General features: G+C 40.5%; 1 protein-coding gene across 1 annotated transcript; it reads right to left on the bottom strand.

Annotated features, from left to right (window-relative positions):
- Positions 1 to 1,560: 1,560 nt before the first annotated feature.
- On the bottom strand, positions 1,561 to 14,680 carry AMTN (amelotin). The gene is made up of 10 exons (XM_063296690.1): positions 14,627 to 14,680; positions 11,875 to 11,919; positions 10,237 to 10,293; positions 7,239 to 7,322; positions 6,833 to 6,910; positions 5,940 to 5,996; positions 5,289 to 5,384; positions 4,315 to 4,350; positions 2,746 to 2,772; positions 1,561 to 1,965 (listed from the first exon to the last, which is right to left on the bottom strand). Exons 1-10 carry the CDS (start codon positions 14,678 to 14,680, stop codon positions 1,561 to 1,563), a joined length of 939 nt encoding a protein of 312 aa, XP_063152760.1.
- Positions 14,681 to 20,091: the final 5,411 nt, after the last annotated feature.

Genomic DNA, 20,091 nt, shown 5'->3' on the forward strand with positions numbered 1-20,091 from the left:
GTATCAAAGGAAGACTGATTCAAAGCTTCTTCTGAATCAGGATATGGGATGTAAGTGCATATGTGAAATCCTGTGATCAATACCAGCATACAGGGAATTGCCACAATAAGATTAACATTGTTTTACAACCCCTACAAATAATAAAGGTCATCTTCCAGAGAGTGGTGGAGGATATTGTGGGCCAATCCATCTGAAATTACCCAGGCCAAGCGTTATCTTGACCTCATTAGATTATGCCATCCTGTGGCCAAAGGTAGTGTAGCCCAGAGCCAGACTGTATTCCAAGCCCAACAGATAGATTTACTATGATAAGATGGTCAGTTGACTTTCTCACAGATGTTGGCACAAACATCATGTTAGGAGTTATACAAAAACTATGACCTGAGTATCAGGTGTCTGCCCCTTACTATCATCAGATAAATAGCCCAGGCAAAAAGTCTAATGATTAAAACCTTAAATCGGAATCACATAGGAAATTCAAAGACATTGGAATTGCATTGGAAAATACTTTTATTGATAAGTTTATATTGCATTGTCAGCAAAAATGTAAAAGATATAGCATGGCACAATTAGATTCTCAAGGGAAAAAGAGAGAAATGATGGCATGGTATCCCCCAGTCAGATCAAACTATGGAATATAATGAAGTGATTGAATTGACAATCTCTAATTATTTGATGTCCTTAATAGAATTCATTTCACATTGCAGTCTTTTATTTCGTTTTTTTTTAATAAGACAATAAGACATTATATAAAGTTTCGTTCCAGATTATATCTCCATCTGGAAAAATATTCATAAGTTATAGTGCCCTAGATCAGGTAAACTATACTAATCCATTTGAGTTGTGGGGGAGGGGGAGTGTACATAGTCTTTCTCATTGCCACTGAAATTGTCGAATTCCCTGCTTTGGAATTTACCTGGGGGCAGGAGTGAAAGCTAATCTGACAAAAAAGAGGCAGGTAGAAGTAAAACAGTAGTGAGAACATACATGGAAGCAGCATGTTGAAATCTTGAGCTGAACTCCAGTACTAGACATGATTTGGGAAGGGGTGGGGAAGCATGGGAGGATGGGCTATTTGCTATTCATTTTTTGTATTTTTTAAATGATGCCACATCCTCCTTCACACATGTCTGGAGCAGACACAGTTCTTTGGTCTTTGTGTACAGTGTGATACTTAATGTTTTTAGCATCATGCAGGCTCGGGCACTGCAGTGTTAGTATACTATATGTGAAGGATGCTAGTCTGGAAAAGACTGGTTTATAGCAATGGGTATGTAGAATACTAAGCTGGCCAGATATGCTACTAAGGAACAAATGCGAAGCTAGGAAACTTTTTCTCATGAAAGAAAAATTCCAGATTATTAAGATCTGGAACTGGAATTATATACTTCTGCAGTTGCTTTCCCTTTCTGAGCTGGGAATGCCCACATCTTTTGAAGAAATCATGATTTATTTTTTAAACAAACAAACAGAAAGTCTTCTTGCCACTCCTAGCCCAAACTGAAGAGCTGCTATCACCCATATGTCAGGGCACTTTCAGAGGCCTACTAGCCACAATGTTCATGGTACGTGGCTGTCTCCTCTCACAGGTGGCTGAGAGAGATTGTGAGGACTCTGCATATTACCCATATCAAGTTTTACAATAGATGTGGGTGGTTCCCGAAGCTCACTTGGCTCCATATTGATGTCCGCAGTTGGTTCTACAAACATGCCACTTGTCCCAACATCTGGCTGTCTGAAGCCAGAGGGAGTTGGATACAACTCGCCTGGAATCTCGCTCAGTCCATCAGCAGTTGTGGAGAAGACCTTCTGGATGCCTGCTGCTGTGCCTTCAGGATTGGATCCAGCCTGGCCTGCTGGAAGAAGTCCTTCTTGACCTTCAGGAGGGGGCTCAGCTTGGCCTGAAGGGAACAAAGCTCCTTGCATGCCAGGGACGAGAAGCCCAGTGAGGAACTGTGAAGGTGACTGCCAAAGCAAGAAGAAAGTAAGAGAATGCCTGTCAGAAAGTTAAAAGATCTCATGGAGCACTCATTACAGAGAAAGGGGGAAGAGAAAAGGAGGGAGGAGAGAGAATGTAGGGTAGTGTTTCCTGTTTTCAACTCTTCCATAAAAAATGCAAGGAATGCAGCATCTCCCTCTTTTCCTGGTGAGATCTGAAAAGTCAAACTCTGGGCCACAGATCACTGGATTCCACAACCCATCCATATTTTTAAATCCAAAGAGTATTCTGAACCTTAACACTACTTGTTAGAGGACAAAAGTCCTATCGAAAACATCCTCCACTCAAAGGGTTTCCTGGTCTAAATGCAGATTCTCAAGGCAGAAAAGCTGAAAGATATGGAGCAAGTCTAACTTATTTTTGTATAGTATTTTTAAATGCCCAGCCAAGGTTATAGCAATTGTTTCTAGATTTATACCCATGCATCTAAATTAGCTTCTGTAAAATTGAATACAGATCCGTGCCATCTTTTGTCTTCTTGTTTTGTCTGTTCAAACTGTAGTGTAAACTCTAAAGCAGGCAGGCAGGCAGGAAGGAATCCCCAGGCCTCTGATAGGAACCCAAATGAAATATCCTGGCCTCACCAACATGAATTGGTGAGGCCATCAGTCCCCCAAAGGGATTTTGGCTGACACTGTGGAGAAGGCATAGAAGCTGCAAATCTGTCACACAGTCTGGATGGGCTTGACTATGGCTGGTTATGATTCTGACCAATGAAGATAGAAACATATCAATAAATTATTTACCATCTCCTCAGAGCTGAGCACTGCACCCTAGAACACCAATCAGAGAAAATGTGGGTTTGAGGGGGCAGAATGGAATAAACGAACATTAAAGGCATGGAACAAATTTTCTAAAAAGTTTACAAAATAATGATATTAAACAATGACGATGATGATGATGATGATGATGATGATGATGTAGCAGCATAGTCTTATTAGGGTAGATACATGTGTGTCCACTGGTGGGTCAAAATCTGCAGAATGGTGGGCATGGAATAGCGATCAAAGCTCTGTGCCTTTAATAATGCAGCCATGCCCACCATCCTGCAGATCTTGACCCCCCACCCCCCACCAATCAGCCCTATGTGGAAGGCCAGGTCAAGAAGCAGACACCACAAGAAATATTAGAACTCAACTTTCTTATTATAGGGAATAATAACAGAATATTGAAGGCCTGACAGTTTCTCTCTTCAAGGCAGGGCAATCTTGATTTTTTTCTTCTTTGCTTCTTATCCATTCATGTCTCCATAAGCTCATGGTTTTGTAATGGCTGTGGTGTTCCTTCTTCAAGGCCATCTCTGCATTTTTCTACATCCCCTTCCCATGGATGTTGTTGGGTGGGGGGCAGCAGTGTGGGGATGCACACAACCCTCCTGCAATCTTTCACACCCCACAGGACACCCCAGAGTGGGTAGGCTAAGATTTCTGGTTCTTTTCTTGGATTTTGGCTTATTTTGATTTTTCTAAAGAAGCAAAAGTTGTGCCTTAAAAGCAAATCTTCCCAAACACTTATTTCCATTAAACCCCTTAAACCCCCACCTCCCACAAAAGGGCAATTATTTGCATTTTTCCCAATTGAAGGACCCTCTCAGCATGCTCTGTGGCCCTTAAGAGTCCAAATAAAAGAACCTAAATCCTCTTATTTTTATAAAAATAATAATTGGCTTGGGTAGTACTCATAAATGTTACCATTGCTGTTTCATGAGACTCGTCAGAACAGCACAAACTTACTAATTTACTAATTCAGTGCTGCTTTGAAGTGAATTAGCAAAGGATAGGTAAATCTGTTTCCTATGGTGTCAAGATCTGAAATGGACTTCTTGGTTTCCACTTCAGTCAAGCCTGTTAGCCACACCAATAAAGTTGCCCCAGTTCCTCTTCTTTTAACACAGCCCTGGACCTCCTGGTATTCATTTGCTGTCAGAGAAGAAGACACCTTGCCAGATCTGAGGCTGAAGAAATGGAGCCCGCTTCATTGCCTTCCCAGGTGCGTTTCACAAATGGTAGGAATGCAGGAGAAAGAGTTGTGGTAATTGAGGTGTTGTGATTGAGTGGCAAGGATGTCTGTACAGCCAGGAAGCAGGACCACAATCAGACTGCTTTGCCTGCATTGGAAAAGGGTTGAGCTAAATGATCTTTGAGGGATCCAAATTTCACGATTTATACACACCCATTTCAGGCAATGAACATTTCCAATAAATGACTGAATAAGCACTGCTGTTCTAGCTGAAGCAAGGCAGACATCTACTTAAATAAGCAAAACTACTAATTATACAAAAAAAACTTAAACAGACTTACTGTCTCACTTCTTACCTGTGGCCCCATCTGTGCAACTATAATTGGAAGCATCTGCAAGATAAGCAGTAATAATTGCATGTATGTTATCCCTTTGGTTAACTACAGATAAGTCTGAAAGGGGAATTGGCTTTTAGGTTAGTCTGAGGGTTCATTGTCTCTTTTAGCTGTTCAGTGCTTGTCAAACCTGTTTCTACTGCGATCTTGCAGTCCTGTGGGTCATTAAGCAACCTTTCTTTAGATACAATTTAAGTTACACTTTCCATGAACATATTTGACAAAATCTATGTAGCCAGATAGATGACGACTCTGCTGAGACTTGCTTCCCATAATGCTGGTGTAATGCTCACTCTCTTGCACCTCAGCTTCAACTCTATATGAAGCTACTGGCACTATCCTCCACTATCTATACCAGGCCGAAGCTTTCTCCACTCAGGTGCCCTCCAAATTGTTTGACTCCAAGTCCCATCAGCTCCAGCCACCACTGGGGAAAAGTAGTTGAGCATAGGGAATCAGTTTGCAACCAAGGCTACACTTCCTCAATATTTAGAGGTGCTCAACTACTATTCCCAACATCCCATTGATCATACTGGCTGGAACAGATGGGAACTGGACTTTAAATTTGTTTTTGAAGATCACAGATTGTCTAGTTCCTTTCTTTAATTTCTCTCCCCTGCCTGCATTATTTGCCTTTCTGTCAAGTTTTAAATTGTTAACTCTCTGGGACAACATACTGTATTTAATATTAAACTGCTATGCAGAGTAATAGTGTTTGTATATACACCACACATACACATAGACCACCACAGTTGATTCAAGAGACTTGGGAAGTTATTTACGTTTACTATCCAATGTCTAAGTCTGGAAGATGAGTATATTTGGTTCCTGTGGATGCCAACTTGGTTGGGTTCCAAAATGGAGAAAACTGAATGGTGGAAACAGATGAGAATATTAGCCAGCCTGGATTGTTAAATATGTTATAAAATGCTTACCGGTTGCCCTGGCTGTAGCTGTTGTGGTACAGTCATTCCTCCACCAGCTACAGGCAATGTCTGCAGTGTGGATAATATTCCTAAGAGAGTAGTAAGCTGCATGAGAAGTAGATTAGGGCATGATTAGAAAGAAATACAGTACAGAAAGAAGAAAGAAAGCAACTTCCTTTGCATTGGTTGTCATGACTGATTAATATCTCCAAAGAAAATAATATTTTTTTCTTTCCAGTTTCAAATATAGCACATGAGAAGGACATCAGTTTTACCACCATGATCTTGAGCAAGCTGTATAGTGCTTCCTGATCACTCATGTCACTAATGCTGATATTTCATTTGTCAGGCAAAGCTCCAGGATTTTGGCACCAACAGTTAAGAATTACAGCCCTTTGGCTGTTCTGCAACACCTGAAGACCTGCATATTCTACCAACCTCAGCTTTGTGGACAAAACAGAAAGCCAAGAAAGACTATATGTAGGGCTATCAGACCTGGGCTGCAGAAATCCATATAACCATTAGATGGCAGCAGAAAGTCAACTTTTGCTGCCATCCAGTTGTTGTTGGGATGTTTGCCATCCAGATCTGCCAGCCAACTGATATATGAAATCAAGAAAATGCAATGCTGCACTTATTTAAATGCAGAAAATAACTTACATAATTCATATCTATTGGGAACACCTGATTCTGTGGTATGCTGAAGACAGGAAAGTTCTGTAATACAAAGAATGGATGAGTTTTTAAAACTGATTCTTGCAAGAGTTTTAATGCAATTCTATACATGGCTATTCAGTTCAGTGGGAGCGGCTTCCAGCAACCTGAGCCTAAGGTCCGCAGCCTGAAGGCATAACTCAATAATTGCTAGACCAGGCATTAGTGTAACAGTTCTTTGCACTTTGCACTTTAACGTTCAGAGACAGAGAGCAGCATAAGGAATGTGTGTGTCTTGAGATGTCTAAGACTAAAATAGAAATGCTAAAAGTGAAACATTTTTGTGGGGATTGAGAGAAGCTCTGCAGATTCTTGAGGCACCCATTTTGCCCTTTAAAACTCCTAAGCTTTTCCCCAAAACAGGCTTCTCCAGCCAGCTTCTGCTGGGTGGCCCTTGACAAGCTAAGCAACTTTCTCAAAAGGCGTAAGTTTTAATAGGGTGTTCTGGATATCAGCTCTTACCTGAAAAACACTGCATTGGCAACCAACAGAAGAATCTCCACCTTATTATGTTTTGATAGGTGCTGGTCATAAAAATAACAATTATGTCTATTTTAAGATGTTTAATCTGGCTCTTGGTGATAATTCTCATTTTTTAAAGTTGTTATTAAGTAGTTGCCAACTTTTGTTTCATGGCTGTGCAAAACACAGTATGCTTCAGTTTTATTAAACACTGGAAAAGGTTACCCAAAATCCTTGTTACTGAAAGATGAAGAATTTGAAGACTGTTAAAATTATAAATCTCCATTTCACGACTGAGAAACAGGACATTTACTGCCTTTAGGATAGCAGAAATGAGCATCTAAAACACTTCATAGTAGTTGAAGAAGCTTTCTTACTTGGAGATTTGGACCTCCCACCTCTGTTAACTGGGAAATAACTGGGAAATTTGTGAATGGCCATTCAAATGGGGTAACCTGTCAAAGGTGACAAAGAATCATATTGATCAACATTTTCTTTTAAAATGTGTGCATTTAGACATAACAATAGCAGAAGAGCCAGCCCTCTCTAGTCGTGCCTGCTACAACTTTTTTCATTCTCTGTTTCAAATCAAACATCGATGGAGTTCTGAAGTCCCAGCTTTCAGCCCACTTCTACTGTCTTAATAGATTAAGAAGACAGTTTTAGTTGGGCGGAGCCCAGATAGCAGCGGATTGGTGCTGAGGTTTGATTTTCTCTTTTAGTGCTATTCAAAAGATAGTGCCAATGAACATAGTGATAACATGTTAATTATTTTTAGCTTACCACATTTGGAGGCTGATTTCCTGGTAGGTTTGGATCTGGAACCAGCTTTGCTGGAGGCAGCCCAGGGACCACTCTTGGCCGGGGCTACAATTTAGAAAGTAATACAATGAATAATTTTATTTGTTAGATTTATATTTTGCCTTAGGACTCAAAGCAACATACACTGCACTTCCTTTTCCAGTTTTACCACCTCAACAATAGCCTTGTCAGGAAAGCTGGGCTCAGAGACAGTGACAGGCCCCATGTCACCATGGTCATTCTATGGCTGAAAGTGGCCTAGAACTTTCATCTCCCTGAACTTAATCCAACGCCTTGACTACCATGCCACACTCAGTTAGATACTGAAATGTAACTGAAATGAATTGAAATGATCAGGCTAATATTTTGTGATTATTTACATTCTAAAAGAAAACAGTCCTCTCAGAGTACAAAAAGCATACTTCCATCCCAAAGTCCTGATCCTGCCCTGTTTTCTAATTCTTATTAGTATTATACATCACAGCCATTGCCTTTGTTAACGTGATTTCAAGAGTATTGTTCATTCTCTCCCTCTTGGTACGGGACCCTTAGTGTCCTTGTACGTAAGACATTCCGTACTCAATAAGGCTTTCAGTTGTAAGAGTCTCCAGGAATCAAGCACATTAGAAAGAACGTTAGCAAAATGCTAGAAATGGTATCAGTGGTTCAGTTTCTGTGGAGGGAAAGGAAGCAGCTCTTTGACTACACAATCCTACATCAGCCGTAAGCATAGAAGAGGTTTGTTAGGCTGGGGATTGGGGTAAAGTCCAAGGAAAAGATAAAGAGAAGGTAACGAGAAGCTCAAGTATAAGAACATTGAAAGAAGTGCACATGAGCAGTAGTTGCTGCAAGCTGAAGCAAAGATGAAGCCCCAATAATTTTCCTGTTTAAATTATGATAATGGACTACTCTCTTATTCATCTCATAAACCCTCTGGATGCGCAAGCATTTATAGGGAATACAAAAAAGAGGGAGAGAGTATATTCCACAACTATTCTCAAGGAAAGTGTGCAGATTGAGACTGTGCTCCCAGTTAATTTCTCCCTTCGGCACAACAGAAAATGCCTGGGTCACAGAGCCATCGTTTGCAGCTGGGGAGTCGCTTGGCTTATAACTAATCTCTACTCACAAACAGTGGAGATGGGAGAGGTTGAGAGAAGCTCACAGGAGGTTCTGGCAAATATAAACAGGGACTACATTATATGAAATGAGGAACTGGCCCTGTCAGGGTCCCCTTCCTCCAACTCTTATTCTGCCCATCAGTGTTTGAATGGGATGTTTTCTCTGCATCATCTAGCTATTCCTTAATGATGTAATTTGATGTTAAAAAAAACAAATTTTATTTTATTTTTTTAAAAAATATATTTTTTTAAAGTATACCTTTATTACCCCTTCAATACTGCTGATATTCAGTAGTAAATTTAGTTATTGAAACCAGCAAGCAGGAATGCGGAAATGAATCAATTCTAATTTTGCTCTTCTTTTTAATTCTGCTCTTCTCCTTAATTTTTACATAAGCTCCATAAAACAAGCTCTAGAAAATTTCAAATGCCATTCACCCAAACTGACTAATAAATCTATCTTGGTTCTCCTTTATGCAGATAATGCAGTCATCCTCCCTGCAACCCAACTGCACCTAAGGTTGGTCTTCAAGCATTACATTATGGAGAAGAGAAACTTGTCATCAATTTCTCTAAAACAAAGATAATGGTTTTCACCAAAAAGCTTGCCAGTCATGCTCATTGTTGGGAAATAAACAATATGGTACCAGTATCAGACAAACCAAAGAAGACCTTTAAATATCTAGGAATGCCTCTGTGGTTTGGAGGGAGCAATCAAAAGCTGTCTTGGACAGGCCCATAAGTCTGTTAATGGAGTCTTTGTTTTGCAAGCAGTAGAACTGGAAACTGGGTACCCACAGCTGTTAATAGTTTTACAGCTAAATGTTTTGCTCTCTACTGTATGTGCCTCTGCAAAGGTCTCACATCCATTGAAGCCCTTCAATTATAAATGCTAAGGTACTTTTCCTGAGTGCCCCAGAATGTACTTGACTCTTTGTTACATTTGGAACCAGGCCTTGCTTCTATGGATGTTCATAAGACCCTTTGCCATCTTAGATTCTAGGCTAAATTGATTTTCATAGAGGGCGGTTTGGATTCCCCGAATCTCCTGGATAGAATTTGTTGACCTTGGGAAATGGAACTGAGCACAGCCTTAGATAACATGGTGTTCAATTCAGTGGGGAGCCAATCTAGAATTAAAATCCCATACTTTCTGTATTCACCTTGATAGTGTCTGGAATACTGTTCCCTCCTGTTATGGGGTGGGAGGGTGGTTGGAAGATCTTCACCCCAGCAAATTACCTGATAAACTTTCCAAGCATGTCACATCAAAGAGGTTTCTTTTTGAGGAGATTAAATGCCCTGCCTTCCATGCTATTTGGAGGGAGATGTGATCCCAGTTTGACTGTGCCCTTGCAGATTAGGGGATATTGAGTCCATTATCCATTGCTTAAAATGCCAAATTGTTCTGGCTAGTCTGGGAAAGAGAAAACTTAACCACATTTTAGCTGCTGTACTCTCTGAAACACACAGGAAAGTAATTAAGTTCTGTACAACTGCTGCTGCCATTAGATTGGGTTGGGTTTTTTTTTACTATTACAAAACAAATGTTTAATAAGTTTATTTTCTTAAAGCCAACAATAAGATTAATCAGTAGCTAATTACCTATTTTATCTAATTTTTATTTTTGTGCTGTTTTATCTTTTTTTTTTACTATTTCACTTTGCCTTTTATTGTACTTATTTCCTTATTATTTTATTTGGAATGTGTTACTCTATGTGTTATTTGGCTTCAGATCATAAACAGAACTGTTGTTATTTTGCAGCATTAGGTATCAGAACAATTGCAGTGCAAGACAGTTAAAATGTGACCTTTTTTAACCAACTTATATTTCCATTAAGAGAAAAAAATGTCAATACCTGTGTTTGCTGTGGAGTATTACCCATGGCTCTGTACCTATGCAACAGCCGTAATATCTGGCAAATGAATCATAGAGAGTTTTTCACACTTTCTGCACAACATAATTTAAATCCTTCATCATAATCAGAGTGATGTAAGTTACTTGCCTGCTAAGATATATAATTATTTGCAGATTTTCTTGTGCTGGAGCTGTTCATTATGTACACATACACTTAAGCTTGGAAGACAGCTCCTTTTGATGGAAAATTATCTCTAATATTCACAGAATAGTGGTGGAAAAAAATACATTTTTGACTATTTGACTTTAGGAAATACCTCCACTGAATTATAAATACTGCCAACAAAAAGAATACAAATGGCATGATTAAAAAAAATTCTTAAAGGACCATAGTTTGATCAGTATCTTTGACTATACAGAATTTTCATCAGCAATTATCATATATCAAATAAACTAAGCATTTTTTTTTCCAGGAAGTGCAAAATTCCTGAAGCTCTGAATATGCTTATTCTGGCTGCAGTTTTGCTCACCAGCTGCTTACATTCCAGGAATAGCTACGGGATTAATACTGCATGTCTAAAATTACTCCATTGAACATGTAGAGATTTACTTTTGAGTAAACATGCCAAAGACAGCACCGTACATCAGTCTTTCCCAATGTGACATGTTCCACCTGTGTGGGCCTACAATTCCAAACCTCCCCTTCCAGAAGGTTCATTGCAATATTAACTGCATGTTTGGAGAGTTGCCGTCCACAACATCTGGAGACCGCCATCTTGGAGAAGACTGATTTACAAGATCACAGTCACAATTATTTCTTTTTAAACCTTTCTTTGTCTTATCCTTTCATGAATAGAAAAGAGGATCTCTAAGAAAGGGACGGATGGAATAAATGGAAGGTAATGCCATATCTGGAACCAGCTCTACCATGAGGTAAATTGAACTAATGAGCAGTGATGTAACTTTGTAGGAATTGGTGGAGAAGCAGAGTGGGAGGTAGAAAGATCTGGTCCGTGGGGCACTTACATGAGTCTGGCATCAGTCCCATTGAAATAAGGGTCTTGTTGTACAGACACATACACCCTTCTCATGTACTTCAAGATTACCCTGAACTGCTGAATGGATAACATCTTCTGGTAATTTATGAGAAAGCTGATAAACATTCCAGAGATATTCTACCTGAGTCATCAAATTGTCCTGGACTAGCTCTTGCCCTTTTAAGGCTACTCTGCTTTCCCCATGGCAGCAGTACTGCCTCCATTCCTGATTCACCCACTTCAGATGTGTGCTGTAAAGATTAAGGGAAGCAGGGATCCACACAGGAGCAATTGGGGAAATATTTGGCAGAATTTTACCAATCCAACTCCCGGCATTGGAGCATTCTCCTGGCTCTTCCAGAGTACTGATTTGATTTGAGAGAAAGGGTGCTTGGTCTGATGAGGCTCTCTATTGCTCTTTAGCTGGAGCAGGGAAGGTGGCTAAGGAAACTAGCAGATCAGACTGAAATAGAGCAACCTAGGTAAGTCCTCATAATACTGTGCCAACATTTTCTAGGTAATTAAACAACTCAGAAGTGCACACACACATTGTTTTTGTAACAATCAGGCCTGCAGCCTCCCCACACCCCCATGTTATTTACTTCTCTGCTGTTGCTTGTAGCCAGAATCCTACCAGCTTGGTTGACCTGAGGAGGAAGAACATGAATTCTAAATGCAGCACACCAATATTATACAATTTATTTTCAACCTGAGTCATTATTCAAGCCAAGGTTTGCTGCAGTAGCTTCTTACAAAGAATCCTACAAACAGCTATGACAGTACAACATAGTTTGCATGACCTATGAGGAACAATAGTACACCATCCTCACAAACAGCTATCTCCGAGACTAGGGACCTAGAAAAATACAACTTACATTAATTACCCCCAATGAAATCAAGCAGAGAAATCAAACCTCACTTGCATTCCATGAGTGCAAAAATTACAATACACATCATTTACACTTCCTTATGTGTGTAAATAGCCTGGTGAGTTATTTGCACACTCCCAGCTATATTAAGGTTGCCTTAGTTGCAGGGAAAACATTAACATACTATATGATTCATTTCTCAAGTGAGTATCCACTCCTTTTCTGGTAGTTCCTTTAAACTCATGGTGGTAAAACACAAGATCATAGAATCTGAAGTATTCACAGCCTTCCTCAACTATTAAACTGCCAACACATGACCAAAACATTTTAATATAGCACAGAGAAATTCTCCTGGGATTTCCTGCACTAAGACAATCATCTGTTTGAAAGACACCAGAAATTCATGGCCATAGAGGCCCTTTGGTCCCACCGATTTCCAGACTACTTATCCACAATATTTCCCAAACAAGGTACTAGGGTGCATTGCTGTGAGAGGTAAGGTTATCTCCTACATTCAATGTCCCTTCCCTGGCAATTGTTTCCTGTTTTCCATTGCTCTCTCCGTTTCTGTTCCATTTGATCACAGGAGCTGCTAAGAACCAACTCTGTTCCTAACTGCATTCTTTATGTAGCCACAGAGATGGGAGGCATTTGGAGGGCAGCTTATATTGATCCTACAAAGCTTTTAATTATTTTTATTTGAGAAAAGAAATTGGGGGACACTGATGTAGCCCTATCAATATACAGAATAAAGAAGGTCAAGTCACCTGGGATTTGAGCTCAACTCCTGGTGACTTAACGGACTCTGTAACAGTATGTGAGAAAGACCTTGGGAGAGTGGGCCAAGAGACGCTGCCAAGGGAACAGTCAGATAAGAGACAGCGTAGCCCGCAGCTGGATGGTGAGCGGGGCAGGAGGCTCAGAAGGGACCCTCCCTAGTTTCTCAAGGTGTAAAGGAGACGGGGGAGAGTTGTACTTTCAGACTTGTAAGATTCTGTCAATGTAGCTTTAATAAAGTTGAATTAGCTCATCTGGTTATGATTTCTATCTGGTTATCCCACGAAGCTGACAGACTTACACTTTTGTGATGTTTTCTCGGCATAATATGGAAATGCCTGCTATTGCTTTGTTTTGACATTAACCCCTTTCTCCCCTCTCTCTGTAGCTCTCCTGTTCTTTTCCCTCTTTTTCTACCCAATCTTCCTCTCTTACTCCCTTGCTTTACCTTCTTTCTCCTTCCCTCCATCCTTTCTTTCCGTGTTTACAGTTCATTTAATGTCATGTATTTTGTATCTGTTCTAATTTGTACCTCTCCATTGTGCACTTGTAGTAGGGTCAATTTTTAATAAAATTTCTTGTCACATCCTTTAAAACAAAGTTATCTCCTAACCCTAACCCAGCCCTTCAAGAATTTTTTTTTTCAATTTCCCAGTCTTGCCCCCAAGGCACTTAAAACGTTAGGGGGAAGGTAGGGAGGTTCAGGTTGTTGTTCTGATTCAGTCTCTCTGCCTTTATTTCTTTCTCTCTCCTTCTCTTTTTTCCCCCTTTTTCTGTTTTTCCCTAACTCTATTGCTACATAATAATAATTTAAAAAGTGCAGGAAAGAAGTGTAGTCCTAGAATACTGAAACCATTTTTTAAAAAGTATTAGATTACTTTTGTTCTCATTTTCAATTAAGCAAACAGGATATCTCTCCCCAGAGATATAGCTCCTAATTACTTTCAATCTCTGAACATGCACACAAGCAAATGCACACACACGCACAAATAGTGGAGTATTATCATTCTTCGGATATTTCCCAACGCACCAGCCCTCCCACATGTGAAATCTAAGGGATCTGGTTGACTTCAGGAATCTGATTTCCACATCTCTCTTTCAAAAGGGATGGTGGGGGGTGATTTTATACATGTTTAACCCAAGTGGTTAAGATTTTTCCAGGCTGCTCCAAAGGCATATATATCACCTGCAGACAAGTTATCCAAAAAACAGCTGAGAGACAATTGCAAACTTGCTCCTGCAAACATCACTGATTAAGGAACCATGAAATCTTGAAAAAGTTTAAAATTCAACACATGCCTTGCCCCCAGTTCTCCTTACTACAACAACATAAAATAAAGACATTTGTAGCTCTCTCCCTGGGATGTGTGGAGAAGAGAAATACCCCAGAATAGCCTTCAGTAAGCTGAAAATTGATTTAGAAATACCTGTAATTGGACATTTTTACGCCTACCGATACATGAGATTTTGCTGCCTAGCAAGAATAAGTAACATCAGATAAAGAGCCAAATTACTTTCCAGGAATTACATAATTTTGAAAGAGGGGGAGGAATTTGGTCCTTGGGCAAGCTTAGATTTCCAGAGAAAGGGTGTGTTTGGCATCAGTGTGAAACTTGGCAGTATGCCATATGAAGTACATGATATACTTTGGCTTGCTAAGAGTGTACATTGCCAAAGCAAACATGTGAAAAAATTAAAGGCAACTTACTGGTATGGAGAATGTCAGTCCCAAAAGAGAAAGAAGCAAAATTACAATCTTCATATTTTAAGTTGGTACCTGTCGGAAGGAATCAGAAATCTTTTGTTTTTCCAGTATCTTACAAGCATAATTATTCACAATTATCAGCCTTGGCATTAGAAGCATCTCTTACCCCACGACTCCCTTGCAGATGTAGACAGAACAACAGTTTGATGCCTTGAGTTTCATTAAAGCTCTTCCCTCAGTGGCTATAACCTTTTTGAGTAGTATCTGTCCCTTTACATGAATTTAAACTCCTATTCAGGTGGGTCGTCATCAGAGCAGAACCCACAGGTGATCATTTGTGTATCACGCAGTACCCAACATCTTATTAGCAGTAAGTATCATTATGTCGCAGAATGTCTGTGGTCATGGAGGGATTTTTTTTTCCTTTCTAAGATGGAATGGCATAAGATACTGAATAGACAAAACAAAATTAGGCCCACTTTTTTTCAGGGTCAGAGTGGATGAACAATAATATGATTGGCTATTCCAAAAGTATATTGTAAGTACCAGGATCTCAGACTGGATCAGACATGAGCAGAAGGCAACAATTTAAAGATGGCCATCCTGTTACCTTTTAGATTCCCCAAAGTCTGATTTCCCCACCTGTACTGTATTAGTAAAAAATCATTTACACTATTCTTTTTGAGCATCTAGTTTGGCCTCCAGAAGGGACCTTCTTGGGATGGTTCCTCATGTCCCTCTAACTGGAACACAAACATGCTTCACTAACCATTTTTAAATTAGAGGTCCTCATGATGTTGGCTTTGCTTCATTCCCAGTCCACAGCTGAAGCAGCATGAAATTGTCTTTAGCTGTTCCAGTTTTAAACTAGTATTTTCCCCCTTCTCCTGACATGATTTTTGCTTTAGACATTAGGACCCTTCGTCAACTATGTGACTGATGATGTGGTCAGAGGCTGGAATCTGCCTACTTCCTATTGGGAATTTCAGGCTGTAGCAGGCATACCCTCTCCTATTGTCATGCGCTGCCTACCTCCGAGTAATACACAGACGCTGATTCCGTGAAACAGGCTCTGGTTTATTCGCAGTGTAGATACAGTATAGGAAAAAAAGCTGAGAGTGACAGGAGCGCGCCGGTGCGGGGTTTAAATACCCCGCGCCGGTCAGCGCCCCCTCACTCGCGGTTACATCACCCCTCTTTGTCCAACACGCTGTCCTGCCGGTAGGTGAGGGGTTGCGAGGCCCCGCTGGCGTTCCGGGATCGCCCATCATCGGTTTCCCTATTCCTCCGGTGATTGCTGTCAGCTGGGCGATCTCCGTTGCGTTAGCGCTAACAGCTTGGGTGTGCCTCGCGATCCGCTTAGCCATTGTCTCTTGTCCTTCAGTCTTTGTAAGTTGATGGCTACTTATCTTGAGCCCCTTCCCCTGTTTCCTTGTTATTGTCATGTGTGCCATTGCGCTGATGTCTTCAGCTCAACGGCACTCATGACACCTATCCAGTCAGTGGAAATTGTTCTCCATGGCTCTTTGGTTTAGGCTGCAGGACAGAACTGATACTCTGTTTTCCACAGAAGCAGCTGCCCACATAATGCTTGACTGGTTCTTCTAATGTGTGTGTCAGGTCTTAGCGATCTTTTGAAAGAGCACTGGATCTGTTTTAAAACATGGGTTCAGCATTCTTTTGGAAGAGTGCTAGCCCTGCGCTGCACAGAAGGTCAGTTTAAACTGGGAAAGAGAGTTGGGTTTTGCCAGCTATGTGTATGAAATGTAGTTTTCACAAGGGCAAAAGTAAATGCCCTGATACTACCTCAGGCCATTACCAGATCAAGGAACAAACAAAATTTCATCTCCCACCAAAATAGAATTGCTTCTAATCCTTTCCATAGAATGCGTGGGAGAAGTGAATGCAAAACATTTGAATGATGATTATTATAAACAGAACGTCTATTTTATATTCAGAAGTTGCTGGAATTCTTTCATAAGGGCTTCTTAACTTTTCTTCAACAAGTTACTTTTCAGAAGTTCCTAGATTCTAGTGTGCCTGTTTAATTAGTTGCAGGCTCGCTTGCCAAGGAGAAGCCAGACTGAGTGTTGCTGTTTCTGTCACCAGTGATTAATTGCATCTGCTGAGAAGGTTTTTTTTGCATAGCTATGTTTTTATTGGTTTTTTTTTTACCTGGGATTGGCATTGCCATTTCTGCCTATTCATACTTTGTTTTGCCTGTTGCTCAGGCTCCCTCTAGGTGCTGCCAGCCATGGCCACTCACAACCAGTATTACCATGGAGTATAACTTCATTGCTTACTCAGGGTTATATGCTGCCATTCTAAGCAGCATACACTCCAATTTAGTAAGTGGGTTAAAAAGAAGAAAACTTGATTCAAATCATATTTGGCCAAGGAATAACATATCCCAAAACAAATAAACCATCACTTATTATAAAATCTCCCCTTTCAGATCAGTGTTCAAGGGAGTAACCAGATCTTAATGGCTTTCCAAAATACCAGTAGGGTCGATGCTGGTCTAATGCTATTCCCCAGAAACAATGGAAAATGCTCACCTTCATGGCCTCTTGTGCAGTACTGTATTCTGAACAGAGTAGAGACCTGAAAATACAGCTTGCTAATTGGAGATCACTCCTTCCTGCTTTACCCTATACCCCTACTTCACACCTGCAACATAACTAACAGGTTGCAGACGTGAAGAAGGGACATGGGACGAAGGACGAAGGTGCTCCTTGCAGCCCCTCCTCTCCACCTGTTACCTGTCAGTCAGTCGGTTTTGCATATGCTGTAGGCTTAGCACTCTTTCAAAAGAGTGCTAGATTCGTGTTCAGAAATAATCAAGTGACAGGAGCAACCTGTCCTTCAAGGAGCTTCAGGATTGGTGAAATTGTCCATCCCAGGCACTTCACCTTTCATGTCCCATCACACTTTAATGTAACTGATTGGTCAATGTTCTCCCTACCAGCAGGTGACACTCAGAGGGAGGGAAAACAAAGCCAGGGGACTCTACCACTTTCCTTAACCTGCCTTGCAGTATAACTGCAAGGACAGCACCACTTGCCAGCCATGTTCCTGAGGCAGAATAAAGCTTGATAGGTGGAGCAATGCAATTACCTACCACCTCAAGGGCTGGAAGATACCATGTGAACATAGCCATCTGCTATGCCCTTGGAGTGAAAGTAGAGGTTCATGTATGGCTAGTCAGTTCAGTTATTCTACATCAAGGGGGCTTCAGCATGGATTTTTAGCTGGATAAAATACTGCATGAATTCTGCAAATGTGGTTCTTTTTCTAAGCTTGCATATGATGCTCTATAATAAATATAATTATGTCGTTATTATAATATAAGAAATATTTTACTGTATCATTTTATATTCCTCTATCATTTCTGCCCTTCTTGTAGCCTCTTCTAATAGCAGAATTTTCTTGCATTACTTGGACTAAATGCTATTTTAAACTCTGGCTTGTAAAAGGATCCCAGTTCTGACATAACGTAAATCTTAGACAAAGTCTTCCTGGTTATTTAGCTAAGGAATGGTCAAATATGTTGGCCCAATTGTTTCATTACTTGCTGGAGTAGAGGCTATATATACCGTCTATATGTCTATGTCCATATACTGTACCCATGTGCACACACAAGTATGCACAACAGAATCATATGTATTATAGTCATCCACTTCTTTCCTTCCTTAACTTCTCCTAGCAAACTTAGATAGAATGGGTTGGTGGGAGGGTGGGTAGGGGAACAAAGGCAAGGAAGCTTCCCCTCCAGTAACTTGTTTGCAGATTCCTAGTTTCCCACTGTGGGGAACCAACAGTTTTAAGCACAACCTCTGGGAAGGAATAGGAAATATCGCCTCACTCACTTTAAGCTTGTCTCATTTCTGCTCAGGGTTGCTACTTTCTTTTGCTAATGAGTTGAGCAAGTTGGAGGTAGGTTGGTAGATATTGGCAGGAAAGAGAAATTAGTGACGCTTTTTCCTTACTTCCATTTATAGAAACCAAAGATCTTTTCCCCCTCTTATCAGTTGGCTGGTAAGAAAAGTGGGTTGGACACCCGTGGTTCCATAGGCCATACTTTTTGTGACTGAAAACAATATATGATCTGGAATCCAGGGACTGCCATTGGCAAGATGGACAAGATCGTAGCAACTGAGCAGTCAAACATGTATGTTTGTTCCTAATAAGCCAGAGTTCTAGTTTAGCATTGTGTCTTGGCCAAGCTATTCATTTTTTCTGCTTCTTGCCTTCTCACCCTTACCTCTACATCTTTCTTTGTCTTAATGAACCCTCCCCACCCACCCCCAAAAAGGGCTATTTTTACAAGTTCTTTCTTGCATCAATCCCACACCTAACCTGATAATTGGGTAAGTGGCCATCCCATTAAAAGTAATGGTTATGCAGGGCTAAATTGTCTTTGGGACTATAAAACAAAATTGTAATAGAGATGAATGCAGCATCAGCAATGTAGAAAGCATGGTTAATTTGTTTGTGATAATAGAGTGGAAAATGACAGCTCCAACTGATGGTGTATAATTTTACTTCTCTGCCTATTCTGTTGAGGGCAAAGAAGCAAGTATTTCCCTTCTAGGTTAAGAAATGCATGTAATAAATGAATTATTCTGCAGATTTGTACAGTAAGCAAAAGCACTATTCATAACAGACTTAGCTTAACTATATATGATGGCAGAAACCAATCAGCACATCTGATTCACAAGGTACTCCTAATCCCCAACTGATCTCTGAAAATAGTTTTGGGTCTGTTTTGCCAGCTAAAGCCTTCCTTTCCTGTATGTCTAACGACTAGAAAAATAGCTCCAAATCCATCTTGACGCAGGACTCTGTCATCAAAATCAGTCTGTCTGAAATCAAGAAGACTCCTGTTGCACTGGTGAGAATAAAGGTGTCACCCTCCCCAATCGAAAGGAAAAGTTTGTTTAGAAACAGTCTGCATCTATGGCAGTCTTGACTTCCTCTTGCTGTGTTGCTCCACAAGAGTGACATCATGGAGCCCTAATGTCCATCCATAGTTCTTCCCATTCATTTCACCCTCTCTTCTATATGAGGTGGTCCTGCTGTCCAATAGGTGGGATTTAGAAGTGTAGTTTCTTGATAAAGAGTCTGTTCGGTATAGCTACTATACATGATGTCAGATGGAGAAGTGAGGCAGAATTTTCCTTAGATTATGCATCGTCTTTAAAGCTTTGTGGTTTGTGTTTTTGTACAGTATTGCTCCTCTAAGTGCTCCACTGCATAACCAAGGAAAAACTGCATATAAATAAACACCAGTAACATGAAAAGCCCCCTGCATGCAAAAAACCTCTGTCTGTAGGCACCATTCAAGCGATTCCCTGTTGCGAAGAAGGGGATTCCATATCCCATCTATGTAGTCTCCCCTCAAGCAGCAGTTGTGGCCTCTAGACCTCTTTCTTCATTTTCCACAAAATTTTTCACCTGAATTCAGT

The sequence above is a fragment of the Candoia aspera genome, chromosome 2 (genome assembly GCF_035149785.1).
Source record: "Candoia aspera isolate rCanAsp1 chromosome 2, rCanAsp1.hap2, whole genome shotgun sequence".
Classification (NCBI taxonomy): domain Eukaryota; kingdom Metazoa; phylum Chordata; class Lepidosauria; order Squamata; family Boidae; genus Candoia; species Candoia aspera.